General features: G+C 41.8%; 1 protein-coding gene across 8 annotated transcripts in view; it reads left to right on the forward strand.

The window, feature by feature from the left end:
* Mrtfb (myocardin related transcription factor B) overlaps positions 1–19,217 on the forward strand; it is a 159,525-nt gene that overhangs the window by 116,161 nt on the left and 24,147 nt on the right. For 4 of the 8 annotated variants that reach the window (XM_076937453.1, XM_076937450.1, XM_034505782.2 and 1 more), the window contains 5 exons: positions 1,378–1,433; positions 2,943–3,018; positions 5,660–5,821; positions 7,123–7,301; positions 18,916–19,053. In XM_076937453.1, coding sequence (XP_076793568.1) covers positions 1,378–1,433; positions 2,943–3,018; positions 5,660–5,821; positions 7,123–7,301; positions 18,916–19,053 — 611 coding nt within the window. Of the gene's footprint in view, positions 1–1,377; positions 1,434–2,942; positions 3,019–5,659; positions 5,864–7,122; positions 7,302–18,915; positions 19,054–19,217 lie in introns of all 8 variants that reach the window. The other 4 variants (XM_076937449.1, XM_076937448.1, XM_076937451.1 and 1 more) reach the window with 1 other exon arrangement.

Below are 19,217 nucleotides of genomic sequence, written 5' to 3' on the forward strand. Positions count from 1 at the left end.
ACACACGACCTTGTTCGACTTAAATATAATTCATGGTCATTCTCCTTGATAGTAGGCTATGATCTACATGTAATCTATGATCTACATGTATCTCAGTGGAAACTAACACTACAGTTAGTACAATATTTCTGGCCTAAATACAGTTTCCTTCAGGAGATTCCTAAGATTTGATTTTGAAATATTTCTCTAAACTTTTTTTCCTTACCTTTAACCACCAGCTTTGAAAGTCTTAGAGGGGAGAATGGTTGTTTTTGTATACCATAGGATTATACATCTGGATTGTTATTATTTATCTTTTATTTAGTGTTTAGAAATTAACTTTAAAACACTAGAAATTACAAGACAAACAATTTCCAAAAAGAAATTTCCAGTCCTATAACTCATTGCTAGTCCAGAAATCATTTATCAGTTAATGCAGATAAATTTTTCCTCAGAATTTTTCCCCTTCATGAAACTTTTATAGTCTACTTATTGCCCATCTTCTAAATTTCTTAAATACAGCTGTGGTAGCCCAAAGACACTTTGGTAATCTGCCAGGTGTCTCCACCACCACACTCCTCCCCAGTGAGTCAAGCAGCATCAGATAATGGTGCCTAAGGCATTACTGCTCCATGAGTCCTGACTGGCTATGGGGAGCTGGTCCTGTCTCCCACCTACTGACCTAAGTCCATGGTTCTTATGTGCCTGCTATTACAAGGAATGCTGGATAGAAACAAATCAAGAGTTTTCAAAGATGACAAATGGAAATGTAAACACCATTTCCCCTTCTGCTCGGATTCTAAAGCGGAATACTTAAAGGGTCATCTTTTGTTTGTTGCATTGTGGTGTGCTGCACAGAACATGACCCTTTAATTTAGAAATGAGGTGTAAATCCCACTTGTTGACCAACACTTAGTTAGCTATATGACCTCAGGGACTCACACACTCTGAACATGTATGCTGGGGTTCATACCTACCTTTCAGGTTTATTAGGGAGACGGACAAGACTCTTAACTGTGCTTCACCACAGCCAGTTGTGAGTTTTGAATAAATGGCCCCTCAGACATGAGGCATGAGTGCTGTGAATCCCCATGTTCAGATTCCATGGTCACATGGGCTTTGTCTAGAAGCATATATGGGCACTAAGAACAAAGACCTGTGATGGTCTGACCTGGCATTTACAGTCATTATATGCCAGCTCTGAAATGGCCACTTGTTTTATTTGTCAAGGATGTAAGTTCAGTTGGGTAACATTGAAGAGTTCAAATTTGTAGGGGTCTTATAAAGTAACTGGTAAGTAAATGTCAGCACAGGTGTGCACTGAGGGGTCAGCAGAGTGGTGAGCTAAGATGTAAGCTCCTGTTTATGCTGGGAATCCATTTGTTTTCTTCCTAACAGCTTTGAAGAGCCCAGCAGCATTCCATGAGCAAATAAAAAGCCTGGAGCGAGCCAGAGTAAGTGATTTCACTTTAAAATCCTTACTTTTCTGCCATGTCCCAGGCACTAGTGCTCCTAAATCCATCACCGCAGAACATACATGATGTCTCAAGGACGCCTGATATAGATGGCATGTGTTCTGGGGTAGTTTTTGAGAGAAAGCATGTGACGGTTCAGTTTTGTTTCTTTACAATCAGGAACTCTGCCAGAAGAGATGACTCAGTAGTAAAGTGCTTGCCATAAGGGCTGAGGTTAATCCCCAGCACCCATATACAATTAAGTCTGGACCTGCCAGTACACTGAGGAGGCTGAGGTAACAAAGTCCCTGGTGCTTGCTGGCTAGCCAGTCTAACCAACTTGGTAAGCTCTAGTTTCAGAAAGAAACCCTATCATGCACACACCCCAAAAAGTGAGAGAAGTTGAAAAAAAAGACACCTGTCATCAGCCTCTGTCCTCTGTGTGCACACACTCACATGTACACATATACATGCATTACCACACACACACACACACACACACATTAATTAATTAGTTAATTAATTAACAAAATGATAACAAGTTTCTTCATGTGTTTTCAGAGCTGCACTGACTAGCTTTTTCTCAGCTTGATAAAAGGTAGAATTATCTGAGAAGAGGGATCAATTGAGAAAATGCCCTGCCACATTTCAAGGCTATAGAGCATTCTCTTGACTGATGACTGATTTAGCAGAACCCAGCCCATTTTTGATGGAGCCACTCCTGGGTGGTGGTCCTGGGTTTTATAAGAAAGCAGTCTAGGGCATGATCTTTAACAAACCAGGCAAGAGCCTCTGCTGTGTATTAGCCCTGCAGAGGGACGAGGAAGCCATGTGCTTCTGAAGGTCCGTGGCCAATTTCTCCATGGGTCTGTGCCACTGTGTTTGCCTGTGGACTGAGAGCACAGCTAAATAAACATGGTACACTCAACTGTGCTCTTGAAAGTGGCTTCTTTGTGCTCACACGTCACATGGGTGCTCAGTCCCACTATGCACAACCATTCTTTCTGTTTTGCCTGGGGGGATCAAGTTCTATTATGTAGTATGGAAATGCAAATGTTATTAAAACTCCTTCCGACTGTCCCTGCTGTCTAGGAGCAGTAACAAGCTCCTAGACATGTTGCTTGAGAATTGAATACAGGAGAAGGTGCCTGGGAATATGAACACAAATAAAATTTTATTTTTAATAATTTTAATATCTAAATGAATTTCTACTTTTCTAAAGTATTAGCTATCTATAAAGGGATTAAATCTTATGTTTATTTAAAGTTTATCTTAATTTTGAGCTTTTCTCAGTTTACCTATAAAATTCTGTAAGTATTTACTTTATAGTGAAATACTTCAAACCTCTGGATGACTTTGGAAGGCTATGCTGTAAACTGTGTGCTGGATGATAGTTCTCCTCAGTGCTAATATCTGCTCATTCTCTCAAAGATACAACAGGGTATATAATTTATTTTGGAAGAAAATGTAAAACTACAATGAATTGTGAACAATACTTTTCTTTTTAAGACTGAAAACTTTCTGAAGCACAAGATCCGGAGCCGCCCAGACCGCTCTGAGCTGGTCAGGATGCATATTTTAGAAGGTAAGGGGTTGTGTCTCCTGAAGAAAAGGAGAAGTGCCCACTATTTTTCTTTATTCCCATTTCAATAATGCTTTACCCCACAGGCTGGCATCCTCAAATTGGATAGCACCAAGAAGACTCAAAACTGAAGCTCTGTGTAGGATGCCTGGGGGAGCATTTGACCTCCAGGGAGTCACTTGATAAACTGGTGCTTCTGCCAGCTGCCTCCTAAGCCCACCTGTACTGTCCTTAGGACATTTCAGGTGCATAAGACTTGTCTATCATCTTGTCTGTCTAGCTTGGAGCTCCTTGGTGTCTAGCAAAGGTGGTGCTCACACATGTTGCTATTCTTCTTAAATTCAACAGTCGTGACGTGACTGTCTCTGATCACCTCTGGGTGATCTAGTCTTAGCCCCTGGTGGCAAAGCAACTTCCTTCCATTCCTGCAGAATACATGGCTCACATGGCTGTGCTTCTCTCTGAGTTAGCCATCTTGATAGCCAGCTTCTCTGTCACAGATTCCCAGCCTCTATTTCTCCTATCATTCTGCTTTTGTAACTAATTTACTAAGAAAAAAAGAAAAAAGCTTGATTCTTGGACAATATCATGTGTGTTAAGCTTTAAGAAGAATCTGGAAACCTCTCAGATACTTAGAGACAGGTGGGAGGCAGAGTCTGTTCTCTCTGGGCCTAGTGACAGAAGTCAAATAATCTTCCCATGCAGGATGGTAGCCTGGTAGCTCAGACACAGCCAAAAATGCAGTTCTTCAAGAACAATAGGTCCCCTTTTGAGAGCTGTGCATCCACTGGCTAGATGCTAGGAACCAGGGGCCCAGTGATGAGCAAGGCAAAGCTGCCTGCCTTTCTGTATCGTGTGCTTTAGGAACAGAGACAGACATGGAGCAAACAGGGAGCTATGACTAAGACACAGGCTGATAACTGCATTAGAATATGCTCTAAAAGACTACTAAGTATTGTACCAGCCTCCTTAAGCCTAAAGGGTGTGTGCTCCTATGTGTCCTTCTTGGTCCTGAGTAGGAGGTGGGAGATGTGTGCCTTCTCCACTATGGTTTGTGTTCTCAGAAGTCCTCTGAACTGAAAAACTTACCAGAGCAGTGTTAGCGTAGAGCACTGCAGCTGTCAGGGATCAGTGACTTCAACAGGCCTCCACTAACACAGCAAAGAACAACAACAAGGCATATGTGGGGTGTGTGTGTGTGTGTGTGTGTGTGTGTGTGTGTGTGTGTGTACAGTGCTGTCTATGGAGTCAGAAGGCAATTCTGACTCTAGAAGATGTCATTAATGGAATTAAAATAAAAAGAAATACATCTACTCAAAATTCTTGGTTATGAAAATAAAAGAAAGAAAAGCCCTAGGGCTGGAGAGGTAGCTCAGCAGTTAAAGCACACTGTGCTGCTCTTACAGAGGACACTGCTCAGTTGCAATACTGAGGTCAAATAGCTGACAACCTCCTGTAACTCCAGCTCCAAGGGATCTGACGCCCTTCTCTGTCCTCTCTGAACACCAGCCACTCACATGGGACACATGCCTGCAAACACTCACATACCTATTTTTTTATTATGAGTATGTATTGAAACATGCATTCTTGAGTTGAAATCTGAAGAGTAAAAAAGAATATATCATTATTAACTTTGAATTACCTTAAAACTACAGCCATGTTTTGATACTGGGTATTTGGCAGGTTAGAGTCTAAATTACTTTCTGAAGTTCAGCAGGAAACATTGGGCCTTGGCTTCATGGACTTGCTGAGCTCTGCTGCTTCCACTTAGATGGTGTGAAAGTGAGAAGGGAGAGAAACAGAAGGCTCTCCTACTGTGAGCTTCACAGAAGCATTGAAAACATCAATGTGATTGGCTCATCCCTGTCCTCTGTATATAGTGTTCCTATACAGTTTTGTGTGCTTCACCTCATAAGAGCTTAGCATCAACTCAGAATTTGGGGTTCAAGTTTCCCACTTACTTTTAAAACAGCATAAGCATAGCTCAAGACAATGGGAGGACATGTTAATGACTTACTACAAGCTCCAGAACTGAGAAGACGAAGCACGGGAGTTGGGAAAACTACAGTGGCTTCGTGTCTGTTGTAGCAACTCCATTATTTTAAGTATATGAGGTCACAGTTCTGTGCACTAAAATCTGTGTAAAATGAGGTTTTTGGTCCAAAATAAGTTCAAGTTTTTAAGTATGATAACTAAACCTGAGGTACAAATGGACCAATCTAAGAATATGAATCATAGCTCTTCCCACTGAAGAAAATAAATTTCTATCCTAAGACTTCGTGCCTCCTCCCTTTCTAGGAACTGCCTTTCCAGTGAAGCGAAATGAGAACCGTACACTTTTAGAGCTCTGGGCCACATTGGCCTTCGTGCTGTGTCTCCTTGATAACTAATCAGAATTCTAACAAATCTGACCTCCTACTGTAGGTGCATGAAGGCAGTTCCCATTGCCAGCTTCAGGTCATGGTGATTCAGCCTTGCTGCCTGTGTGTTGTGTAGATGGTAGGCCCACCCTGAGAGACACTACGTCTACTGAGCACTCTCAGCTGTCACTCTCTCCTTCCAGAGTCTAACCCTGTTCAAGTAGTTTAGTTCAGTTACTTGGCCTGCTAGGCCCCATGGTTAAAGCTTATGCTTCTTCTTCCAGAAACGTTTGCCGAGCCATCTCTTCAGGCCACACAGATGAAGCTGAAGAGAGCTCGGTTGGCAGATGACCTGAATGAGAAAATTGCTCAAAGGCCTGGTCCCATGGAGCTAGTGGAGAAGAACATCCTTCCTGTGGATTCGAGTGTCAAGGAAGCAATTATAGGCAAGAGTACCAGTTTCTGTCTTCTGGGAGAAAGGAAAGCACGTGAGATTCAGATAAAACAAATCTGATTAAGATGCTAACATCAATCAAGGCTGTTGTTTTCTGAGTTAGCTAGAAGCTGATGGTCATCTAGTAGTTCTTGTTGTGATTCCTTGTTATAGATTAGGAAGTGGCCTCTGCTGCACTTAGTGAGGCCTCCCATTTTACGTTTCAGAGGAACGTCTCATGCCATTATCACATATCTAAGGTCAATTACTGTATTGTATTGTACTGTTTCATTTCTATTCTTTCTGATTGGTAGACTTCATTATGTCTATTAGAAAGATAATTGGCTTCACAGGCAAGTAGAGTGGTCCATGGTTTCACTGTACTCTTGAAGGGAAATAACATCTGTCTGTTTCACCCGCTCTGAACAGCTGCTGCTGCTGCTCACCCTGTTCTGGGTACTTGAGTAGACCTGTGCATGTGTAGCATTCTCCAGCACTGAGGCTCCCCCGTGGCACTGTTGCACTGTTTGTTTCTATCATAGTTGCAGCAGGAAAAATGATCCTCAGTCGGCAGGTTTTTAATTGTTATACTGAGAAACTAGTTAGTATAGCTCATGTACCTCTGAGGACTTCCTACTAAGATCGTATGAGTTTGTAATCACAAAATTGTAAAACAGCCAACTCTGATCCCAAACATCTGGGAAGAGAGCCACCAGCAGTGGGGCATGAGTGTAGTTAGGTATACTGTTCTTTGAAATGAAAAATGATTTGGTAACAAGCACACTATCTCCTCTGCTTCCTGCATTTTAACATTTGGGTTCCAGGTCAGGGTTTAAAAAAATAAAGTCTGTGTATCTCTTAAATATTACTCTGTTGAGAGTAGGTTCTTTTCTTTTCCATATTTGCCCTGATGCTTATATTTTGAAAAGGAGGCTGTGTGCCCAGCATCCTAGATCACCCCCCTGCTGTGATATTCTCCTGCTGTGTCAAGAACCCTCCCCTTCAGGCAGGGCTAGAGTGGTGCTGGTGTTCTGGCCTCTTGGCTAGCACATGCAGTGCCCTGGGCCGTCCCCAGCAGCACACAGAGCAAAAGCAAGGTAGCTGGATCCAAAGGTTTGATCTGACTGAAAGGACATCAAACCCCAAAGAGAACATGACAGCAGCGTTGTGACTCCCATTAGGAAGAGCCTCCATGTCTATAGCAAGGTGGCTTCCCCGGGAGAGCCCAGCTTTAAACCATCTTCTTAAACCCTCCCTTCCTTGTCAGCCTCAGGGTTCTGGAGCCCCCTGAGTTACCTGTGGTTTTCTCTGCAGGCGTAGTGAAGGAGGACTATCCTCACACTCATGGTGAGTTCTCCTTTGATGAAGATAGCAGTGATGCTTTGTCTCCAGACCAGCCAGCGAGCCAGGAGTCTCAGGGCTCAGCTGCATCCCCCAGTGAGCCAAAAGTCAGTGCCTCGCCACCTCCTGTGACTGCAAGCACTCCAGCCCAGGTAAGACTTTCCTAACATTCTTACAGACTATGTTAAAACAATATTTTCACTAAATATATATATACACACACATACATACACACACACTGACACTTTCTACTTGCGAGCCAAACACTAAAAATTCACAGCTGGTTCTCACTTAATAGTTCTGATTTACATACACACACATTATTCTGATCTTAGCGGTGTGAAGAGACACCATGATTGCAGCAATTCTTATAAAGGAAAACATTTAATTGGGACTGGCTTACAGTTTTAGAGGTTTAGTCCATTATCCTCATGGCGGGAAGCATGATAGCATCCAGGCAGGCCTGGTGCTGGAGGAGCTGAGAGTTCTACATGTTGATTTTCAGGTAGCAGGAAAAGACTGCTACACTCACTATGGCTGGAGCATCTAAGACCTCAAAGCCCACTCCCAGTGACACACCTCCTCCAACAAGGCCACACCTCCTAATAGTGCTACTCCCTGGTACCCAAACATTCAAATCTAAGAGCCTATAGGGGCCATTTTTATTCAAACCACCATATTTTCTTAAAACTTTGACAAACATAATATAATATAGTTAACCTTTTTTCTATCATCTGAACCATTTTTTATTGGATATTTTATTTATTTACAGTACAGATGTCATCCCCTTTCCCCATTTCCCCTCCCTAGAACCCCATATCCTATACTGCCTCTTCCTTTATGCTTTTATACCATTTTGATTACATGCATGTAATAAGACCCGTTCTAGGTTGAGGGTCTAGCAATATAGTAGATGCAAATGATCAAGGAACAAGCAATACAATGAACACAAATAGTCAAAGAAAAAGCAAGGCATTAAACCCAGTTACGCAAACACTTTGTAATCACTGTTTCTAAGGGCTTATCAGGATGACGAAAGTATCTAAGCCTACTTCCATATCCTAGCCCAAGGTCATTTTCATGTCTGAAACCTGCTTCCTTGTTCTACTCTAAAATTTAGAATCCTGTCTGAAATTACTTCTTTGTTCTGGCCTAATATTTAGATTCCTGCCTGAGATTACTTCTTTGTTGTAGCTTATGATTTAGACTCCAACCTGAAATTACTTCTTTGTTCTAGTCTAATGTCAGATTCCTGCTTGAAGCCTACTTCCTTGTCCTTGGCCAATGTCATATTCCTATCAAGCAGCCCTTTTCCTTGTCCTTGGCCCATGTCAGCTTCTTGACAAGCAGCCTCAAAGGCTCTCCACCTCTCCCCCTTTTTTATTTCTTTAACAAGACTGAGCCTGTCTTAGGTCATTCTGATAAGAATGCCTTCCTTACCCATCATGGAATATGCATTATCAAAGGCAATGCATTTCTGTCTTAGGTTGGTAAGGCTCTGTACAGAATCTTACCCACATCTGAACCATTTTTAAAGGGTCAAATATATTTGCACTGTCTTGCAACTGATCTCCATGGCCTCTTCACCTAATATGAAATGCCATAACCTTTGACACCTCCTTCACTCTTGTCTGTCCAGCTGCCAGGAGCCTGTCCTACTACCTGTTTCTATGAGTTTGACTCTTTAGGTAGCTCTTTTTGTTTGTTTGGTTGGTTGGTTGGTTTGGTTTAGTTTGGTTTTTTTTTGTTTTGTTTTTGTTTTTCAAGACAGGGTTTCTCTGTATAGCCCGGGGTTTTCCTGGAACTCACTCTGTAGACCAGGCTGGTCTCGAACTCAGAAATCCACCTGCCTCTGCCTCCCAAGTGCTGGCATTAAAGGTATGCACCACCACTGCCCAGCTTTAGGTAGCTCTTAAAAGTGGGATTAGACAATGTGTCTTTTTGTGACTGGTTTATTTCACTTAGTATAATATCCATAGTTCTAGCCATGTTGTGGCTGGGCCATGCAGAGAAACCATGTCTTGAAAACAAAGGCCTTGTTGTAGTAGAGATGAACTGCTCCATTGTCCAGTTAAGCAGTCCATGTGGTCAGGCACTGTGGCCGGCTCCTGGTCTTCACTTTTGCAGTTATAGTAAGATGCCATTGTCTTCACTTCCACTTGCTGATTATATTTTTTGGCACTTACCTGATTGTTTCTTTGGCTAAATTGCCAGATATTGAAGTGGGTGTTGGTGTAAGGACAACCTGAGTGGACAGGATGTGAAGACCTCAGAGACTGAAAATGCATTTTCTTCTGTCCTGGTCTTGTGAACATACTCTTGTTGGGAAGTTGTCTTGAAGCATTATTTCTTCATTACACTTAGAACTGTAGTACAAAATATATATTCTACTTGTGTGTTGTCTTCAATGGGAATAAAGAACTCTTGACTCTGAAGGGTAGACCAAGTAGAGTTGAGAGCTGGCAACTTTGTGTATATATGGAGGGCAGACAACTTAGTGCATGTATGTGTGAAGGAACTTAGTCTGTGTGTTATATGCATGCATGCACCCATTTCCCAAAGGTTTTCAGTAAAGGCTTACTTAACTAAGCTCTCTAAATGACTGACTGGAAACTCTATAGACATTTGTATTCTTATATTTAAAAGTGGTCCCATCAGAGATGGTATGGATGGTTACAGCCCAGATCTTCTGTCCAAGCTCACAGCTTCTGTCTGTGGCCCCCAGTATTTCTGGACTACGGCCTGAGGAAAACTGAGGGTTATGGAGCAGCACACACTGAGGTCTGAGCAGATGAAGAAGGGAGGCCTGCTCTACTGTGCTCTCACATACTTGCTTCACCCTGGCTAAGACTTTAAAAATAGGCCTAAAAAGAATGTCAAGAATGTAAGTAAATAAACTGTAGGGAAACATTTTACTTAGTCACTTGGGTTACTTTTTTGCTTCTCTCTGAATAGGTCAAGTTGTGAGACAGCTATTCACATGGCTATAACTTAAGTGACAGAATTACCATCTCAGTTCTCTGAATGTGTTTTTTGAGTCTGTGATGGTTGATCCTTAATACTAATTTGATGAGATTTGTAGTCAGGTAGGAGATATGAGCAAGAATGTGTCTGCTGAGGGTGTTCCCCAGAGAGGCTTAACTGAGGAGAGGACACCAGGGTGGTCCTGCTCCAGGGGGTGGACCCACTGAACAAATCCAAAGATAGGAGGAAGCCAGGCGAGCTCAGTCTTTATCTCTGCTGCTACCAGATGTGTACATGCAGCCTCCTGCTACCATGCCTTCTCCACCCATGATGGACTGTACGTCAAAGCTGTGAGCCAGAATAACCCTTCCTCCCTTGGAATTCTAGGTAGGTGTTTGGTCACAGCAACAAGAAATGTGTGTGCCACAGAGTCTCTGCAGGCAAAAGAGATTCTGTCCTCTCTGTCACTGCCAGACTTTTATTTTGCTCATGAAACTTGGTTCCTATCCAAGTTTATGTGAGAAATTTTAACAAGAGGCTGACATTACAGAGCCCTTTGAGGAAAAATATGAATGGTAGTATTTCTCAAAGAATACATACAGATTGCATGTTGCCGGAAGAGTGTACACTAAGCTTCAGCTCACTCCTTAACTAAGGCACTGATCCTGAGATGCTTTCAGTGTGTCTGCAGCACTGGATGTACCTACTCCACCAAGTTGGTCCCCACTCCCTGTTCCCAGCAGCTAGGCCAGTGGCAAAAGACCTGCTTTGGGGAATGAAAACAACTCCATGGGCAGGGAAGGATGGCTCCACTGCAGCATCACCTCTCAGGCAGTTTCTAGCCTGTGTGTGTGTCTGTCAGAAACTCCCTGTGTTAAATGTGTAAGTAAGGAATCGGAGAATGCTTAGACTCTATTTATATACTGCATGACCCTGGCAGCCAAGCTGCCTGTTACCTGAAAACAGGAAGCCTGAAGTAGGACTGTAAGTAACACTACCAGGGTTCTGTTCTGTGTTCATTTTTTAAATTAAGTTCATAGGCAAGCCTTGTATCAGTCAAGTCAGGGATTTTTTTTTTTTTTCAGGGATTTTTATATCACCTAGAATTGATAACTTTTATTTTGACAACTTTTTAATTTTATTGTATTTATCCAGGTTTCTTAATTTCTTTTATTAGTTCCGTTTCTCATGGCTGTGAGCAAGTACCTGGCAAAAAAGCAACTTAAAGAAAGTCCTTGTTTTGCCTTGTAGTCTATCATGGCAGGACAGACATGTCAGCTCTTCACATTGTATCTGCAGTCTGGAAAACAGTGACTAGAAAGTGTACCTAACTAGAAAACCTAGTGCCCACCCCCAGTAACCCACTTTTTCAGTAAGTCTATGTCTCTTAAAGGTTCTAGTACCTTCTAAACTACTACCCCCAATTTGGAACTAAGCATTGGGAGCCTGTGAAGAGCATCTCACAACTTAACAGCTATAAGAAGGACACAGAGCATGGCTCCCCCAGCCTCTCCTCCTTTCACCACCATCCTTCTGCCTTACCATCAGCCTAAAGCAGCATAGTCATTGAAACCATAGGTTAACACAGAGCACAAACTAACTAGGTATTTTTCAAAGCTTCAGAACTCATTTTATACCCAAAGATCACATACTACAAATGGAGCACAACTTGTTTTATGTTTAGGCAACTCATGAAGAGTGGGAAATTGTAGAAAATCAGTTTCCACATGTGGGTGCAAAGAGTTTACCTGCTCTCTTTCATCTGCAGACTCTTAGGAGTTTCTTAAGCCATTTAATTAATCATCTGTTATTTAAAACACCACAATGCTCACCGTAAGCCTGGTCTGGTGAGACTTGTGTGAATTCACAAAGCCTGGTACTTCGAGAAAGAACTTTGTTGGCCAGCTGCTTTGATGGGCAGTTTTCTGAGTCTTTTGCCCTTTTCAATTTCTCCCCTGCTTCCAGCTGTCTCCTCCATACACTTCCACTAGGATGGACTTGTGCCAAAGTAATAAGAACTGTGAAACCACAAGCTAAATAAACTTTTCCCTTAACTAGGTTGATTATCTCAGGCAATTTTTCATAGTACTAATTAGCAAGCTAATTAATTCAATAATATATAGACAAATAAAAACTATTACAACCTTGTTTATAACTCTGTTTTTACGCAGAATTTAAATTATAAATCTATGGTAATGACTATATGGTTTACAACAGTATGTGCTCTTACTAGTATAGAAGAGATCTGGGGATGGGTATACACCTCTGTACTCTCACATTCAAGAAGACAAGACAAGAGGATTGATGCCTTCAGGTTACCTGGCAGACATGGGAATGCCATAAAGCAACATCTCTATATGTGACTGGAGCTGATGTTATGAATAGCTCTCAATGTTGTGCATAATTGTCACAGTAACCAAAGACAATGCATTGAGAAAGTATGTAGAAAGAGAGAAGAGAGTCAGGTTATCACTACTGAAATGTCAGCTGAGCATGAAAAGACACCATGTATTCATAGAAGGCTTTTGTTAAGACATCAACATGACCTAAACCATTTCACAGATTCATTGCAAGCCCTCGCAAATCCCAGCAATGATTTCTACTGAAATAACCTGGTGTAAGGGGCCCTGAAAACCAAAACTATCATGAACTTAAAAGAATACAATATTGTCAGCCTCACTCGTTCTGTATTTTTTAACTTATTAATTAATTAAATTCTTCTTTTGACAATTTCGTATGTATTCATATGTATTTCATATGTATCATTATATAATGCATTGGTTTTAAAACTTATTATGAAGCCATAGAAATCAAAATATATGGTGCTAACATAAAAACAGGCACACAGCCAAGTGGAATCTATCAGAACACACTGAAGTAAGAGCCTAGAGAAAGAGTCCTCGTGTATATGATGATGTACTCCTTGACAAAGACACCAAGATCACCAAGAAATACGGCCTTACGGAGGCAGCAGTGTGTCCATAATTAGGAGAGTGAATCTGCATGTGTGTGTTTCCTCACAGTCCTATAGAAAATTAATGCAAGACTCAGCGGGAAGACCTGCATGCAGGAAGACCTGCATGTGAGCTGCGATACTGGGACAGGCTTAGAAGACAGCACAGGAGTGTCATCTCAGCCTTATTTGCCCTGTTTTCTTGAACACAAGACCTAGGCAACAAGAGTAAAGATAGATAATTAGGTCTCATCAAAATTAAGAAGGGTTGAACAAAGAATCTTAGTGGAATAAAAAGCCAACCCACAAAAAGTAAAATAATAATAAATAAATAAAGCCAACCCACAGAATGAGAGAAAGTATTTGAAGAAGAATTATCTCTGATATACACGAAGGACACCTACAAAAAAACACTATTCAAAATCAGGTGCAAGACTTGAGCGTCATTTCTCCAAAGAAGATATGTCAGCTCGACATAAGCTAAAGTCATCTGAGAGGAGGAACCCTCAATTAAGAAAACACTTTCATAAGACCAAACTATAGAAGCAAGCATGTAGAGTGTCTTCTTAATTAATAATTGATAGAGAAGGCCTGGTCCATTGTGGGTGGGGCCATCCCTGGGCAGGTTCTATAAGGAAGCAGGCTGAGCAAGCCAGATGAAGCAAGCTCATAAACAGCATCCCCCCTGACCTCCACATCAGCTCTTGCTGTTCTGTTCTGACTCCTTTCAGTAATGAACAATATAGATGTGTGGGCCAAATAAACCCTTTCCTCCCTAAATTGGTTTGGCTGTGGTGTTTTGGCACAGCAATAGAAACGCTAAATAAGGTAGAATGAAAGGGGCCAATAAGATATGATGGCCTTTGATGTATTATAACTGTTACATAAACAACATACATAGCATAAAATAATCATTAAAGCGAACATAAACCCACAAAATGTTTATCACACACCCAGAAAACAAGTTCTGGAGAGTATGTAGAGAAATTAGAATTCTTGCACATTATTACAATGGTAATGTGTAATTACATAGTAACTGTAGAAAATGGTGTCTTAAAAATACAATTTTATGGGCTAGAGAAATGGCTCAGTGGTTAAGAGCACTGGCTGCTCTAACAGAGGTCCTGAGTTCAATTCCCAGCAACCACTTAGTGGCTCACAACCATCTGTAATGGGATCCAATGCCCTTTTCTGGTGTGTCTGAAGACAGCAACAGTGTACTCACATATATAAAATAAATACATCTTTTAAAATATGTACACAGTTTTACTGGGCCAGTGAGATGGCTCAAGTGAGTAAAGGTATTTGCCGCCACGTCTGGTAATGTTAAGTTCAGTCCCAGTAACCTGCTTAATAGAGTAAATGATCTGACTCCTGAATATTACCTCCATCCTCCAGACCCTTACACAGAAAAATTAAGTAAATAATGTTTAATATAGAACTTAACCAGTAACCCAGAAGTTCTGTTTCTGAGTTGAAAGCAGGAAGTGGGATGTTGTGGTACACACCTATAATCCAGTACTTTGCAAGCTGACCTGGGCTTTATAATAAGACCCTGTCTTAAAAACAAATAACCAAAAAGTTGAAACAAAGAATTAGAACACATATATTCTCTATAGCATACATACCAAGCATTCATGCCTATTCCTGAGGACAGCATCTCATGGCAAACAGAAAAAGAAGCCCTAGTGTGCACAGTGTCTGAATGCAAAAACAAAAGCTGCCCTTAGAAAGGAAGGAGTTCTTCACCAACCTCAGTGTGAATGAACCTGCACATACTAAAGAAATGAGCCAGTCACAAAGGGACAGACATGAACTGTGTCAATCATTGAATTCATAGACAGCAGATAGACAGTAGTTGCTATGGGAAGAGAAGGGGGCTCATAGAAGGGTAGAGGAGACATCAAGGGTGCCTCTGGCTTAGTCTTACTGATTTTTGTATGTATATCTGTTGGGGATACTGCCCCTCTAGACCTAGTTGCAGGCAGTTATAAGCCACCCAGTTTGGTACTGAGAACCAAACTCAGATCCTCTGCAAGAACTGTTTGTGCTCTTAACCACCAAACTGTCTCTCCAGCCTCACTTTTTGTTTATATTTTAACACACACACACTTTTTAAGTAGCACTGTATACATGTACCCACACTCTCCTTGGCTACATGTATAAAGGAAGCACTGGCCCAAGACCCCCAAAGCTTGTGCTGGTGTCTTTGTGTACTTCTAATATTTTCCTACGTGGTCTAAAAGTGAAGTGTACGTCATGCAAGGTTGTTGACAGTAAAACAAAATAATGTAAAGATTCCAGATGTAGGATAGTAAACATTACTTCCTTCTCTCAAAACAAAATCAAGGCCGGGCGGTGGTGGCGCCCGCCTTTAATCCCAGCACTTGGGAGGCAGAGGCAGGTGGATTTCTGAGTTCGAGGACAGCCTGGTCTAGTTCCAGGTCAGCCAGGGCTACACAGAGAAACCCTGTCTTGAAAAACCAAAAAAAAAAAACCCAACAACAACAGCAAAATCCAGGGCTTAGGCTTACAAGTGTATACTATAGAAACAAGTAAAAGGTTGTACGTGTCACACTTTTCACCAAACGAGAATTTTACTTGCTGTATTCAACATACAAAACCTGTGTGGGTTTGGGTTTGTATTCAGTTCACTCATTGTTTATTTGATGTGTGGGAATTGGAATATATAAACAGTAGTCAAAGAACAATCGCAGTTTGCATGTTGCAATCTTCAGCAAGGCCTCTTCTGCAGCCTGAATTAAAGCATGCTTATCAGAGATTGACTAGCTCCGACCTAAGAAGGGAAGAGCTTTCCAAAGAGCAGCCCCTGGGCCTTCCTGACAGACAGCAGTGCTCAGGAGGCAGCCAGAGCGTACATCGTGAGGGGACTGAGAGCTGATTCACTCCAGCTCTCATCTTCTCCACAGTGACAAAACTTTCTTGTAGCAATTTCTGGTAAGAAAAAAGTTAGTTTTAAGGTTAAAAATCTCTTTTTTGAACTTACTTTCAAAATATTCAATATTTAATATTTTTCTTACATTTTCCTTTAGATAATGTATGTACATGTTGGTGTGTATGCACACGTATGTAGAAGCCAGAAGTTGATGTTTGGTATTGCATATGTTGTATATGCTCATGTGAGTGTGTGTGCACACGTGTGTGTGTGTCTGTATGTGTGTGTTTGTGTGTGTGTATATGCATGCGTATACGTGTATGTGTATGTGAGAAAGAGAAAGAGAGCTAGAGATTAACATTAGGGTCTTCCTCAAATCACTTCCCTCTTATTTCCTGAGATAAGGTCACTCACTGAACCTCAGCTCACTTACTTGGTGAGGCTGGCTAACCAAGGAACTCCAAGGATCCTCCTCCCTTCCTTTCCAGTGCTGGAATTACAGATACATACTGTCAGACCTTGCTTTTTTTTTTTTTTTTTTTTTTTTTTTCATGAATACTATGGTTCCAAACTCAGGTCCTAATGCTTCCATGGCAAGCAGTCCACCAGCTGAGCCAGTCCCCAGCCCCTGGTGATTTCCTTGGTGGTGTTAGGATGAAAGTAAAGGTTCTAGCAATCATGACCCTACACCCTGTGGTGGAAACAGTCACCCTGTGGGATGCGAAGTCAAGTCTCCAACTTCTGTTTCTTCTTTAGGAAAATAAGTCTGAGTCATTAAAGTTAGAGAGTCACAAAATGAATGCAGGTTTTGGTGTCAGTTTAGACACTCACCTAGCATTCTTTCTAAGGTGATGACATATTGCTCAGTTAACTATATAGCAGAGAAAGTGTCCTTTGTGACCTGCATATTTTCAGCCCTTTTAGAACATGGATATCTCAGAACCCTGGCACCTGGGTGCTTTGGAAAGTTTACCTAATTGGAACCTAACACCTAGACATGATCTAGGTGCCACTTGGGGAGGATATTTTGGGACCTTCAGAAGACATGCTACGAAACCTGACAGAATGCCTGGGCGACTTTTGGATCTCTCCCTTCAGCTTGTTTATCTTCTCATTGGGTACAGTGAACAACCACTGTATTTTGGTGGAGTTAGCCTTACAATTTTTCTAGATAAAAAAGAGGCTAAAGGAGGCACACAGCCTAGGGATGCAGGCCAGAAGACATCCTCACAAGTATCCCCATGCTCTGATGAACCTTTAAGTTAGTAACACTGTTCTCAAATACTGCCTGTCTGCGCACCAGACAGAATATAAGAACATAAATGTGTAATTCAAAATTTAAACATTTGATTCTGCTTCATATACCAGTTATACAAGAGCCAAAGACTGTGCTCCCTGTGAGACCACCCAGAGATACTACTTCTTTCTAGATAATAACCATTAACATAATAAGGCCATGTCCCATAAGGAAGTGCCACCTTTTACTTGGCTGGCCACAGGTTTGTCAGGGAGCCAGACATCTTAGTGTTGAAAAACACAGGGTGGGTCCCTAACTGCCATTTCGGGATGAAATAAAACTAACCACGGCTATCTTTACAGAGTCCCTTACAGTGTCTCAGCGTTAATAATCACAAGCTGAAATGACTAGTAGGAGCCGGCCTTAAGGAGAGAGTGTGGACTTGTGCAGTCATGTGTGCATGTGTGCAGTCCTGCTCTCACTCATACAGCCGCAGCTGGGCTTGAAGGCAACTTCTGAGGAAAAGCCTCAGCAGTGCCATTCATCCATTAAACAAATGTTTATTGCTTATACACACAGGGTTTCATAGTTCTTGTTGCTAATAGCACTCCAGGTTTAGTTTACTATTTTAAATACTTGCACAAGAGAACTGATTTTGATTGTTGCTATAATGCATTTGAGGGTTGTTTAAGGAACTGGAAGGGCAGAGCAGGGTCATTGGTCCTGAAGTCAAGGCCACAGCACATGACACTGACACACAGGGGTGACACTGGTGATGACATATGTGGAGTGAAGTACTAGTGAGAAGAGTGAGACCTTCTGCAGCTTCTCTGACTTCCACCTGACTCCAGCTCAAGTGAGGGCAAAGCCCAGCATCTGTAAAAGAATCTCCAGGATGCAATGAGGCAGTCTCCTGGGAATACATTATTCAGCTTCTCTTTTGAAAGACACAGGGATGAGCGTCAGTTAGCAACAACTCCGAAGCAGAAGTCTGAGGTGTGTAGCACACTGAAGGCCCTGGGGATGACATAAACCTTCACTGAGATGCTGCCAGCTGCTGGGGGCCAGGGCGTGTCCATTCTCTGAGAGGCCAAACCCTACATGTGAATGAGCCAGGGTTAGCATGACCTGTCTATCAAGAAAACTTTAGAAATGCCCTGTATTGTTTTGAGTGTTTTTATGAGTCTTGCATTTTTTTTCCAAAGTGTTGGAAAAAAGGATGTTTCTGACCATATTTTTGAGGGGAAAAAAACTAAAAACACTATCATATATCAGTCTAACTTACTTAGTTTCAGCTATCCATTACTACAGAGGTAAGTGGTAAATAAACTGCTTCATCAAGATCCTAGGCACAATAGTATATTTTTCTTTGTTTCATTTTTGTAGACTTATTTTTATATTAGTAAGTTTTTATACATTTTTAATTAAGATAGAATTACATCACTTACCTCTTCCTTTCCTCCTTTGAGCCCCTTCCAGGGCTCCCCCTCACATGTCCCCCACTCTCAAATTGATAGCCTCTTATGCTTTATCATTGTTACACATATGTATATGTGTGTGTAGGTGTGTCCAAACATAAAACCAAGCTGCTGAGTCCATTTCTGTTGTTTATATAAATACAGTTTGAGACTGAGCACTTTGTACTGGGGCATTTTATTATCACAGTCCTCTAAAGTCACTGATGTCCTGGCTTGTCTTTTCTGCCTTTCCCAACAGTTTACCTCAGTGTCCCCAGCAGTTCCTGAATTCTTGAAAACCCCTCTTACTGCGGACCAGCCTCCCACAAGGACTACAGCTCCTGTCCTCCCCACAAGCACTGTGTCCTCAACGAAGTCTGGCCCGACACTGGTGAAGGTGGGTACCCAGGACTCCACTCGGTGACTCTGTCTCAAGACTAGGGACACTAAAGGGGCATGTGTCTTGATCTCTCACCTACTTTCTAAGTCAAACCTTGAAAACTAAACTGTAATGCTTGCTAGGCTGGGTCAACACATGACCTGTCTTCATGGTAACAGAGA

Source organism: Arvicanthis niloticus, chromosome 6 (genome assembly GCF_011762505.2).
Source record: "Arvicanthis niloticus isolate mArvNil1 chromosome 6, mArvNil1.pat.X, whole genome shotgun sequence".
Classification (NCBI taxonomy): domain Eukaryota; kingdom Metazoa; phylum Chordata; class Mammalia; order Rodentia; family Muridae; genus Arvicanthis; species Arvicanthis niloticus.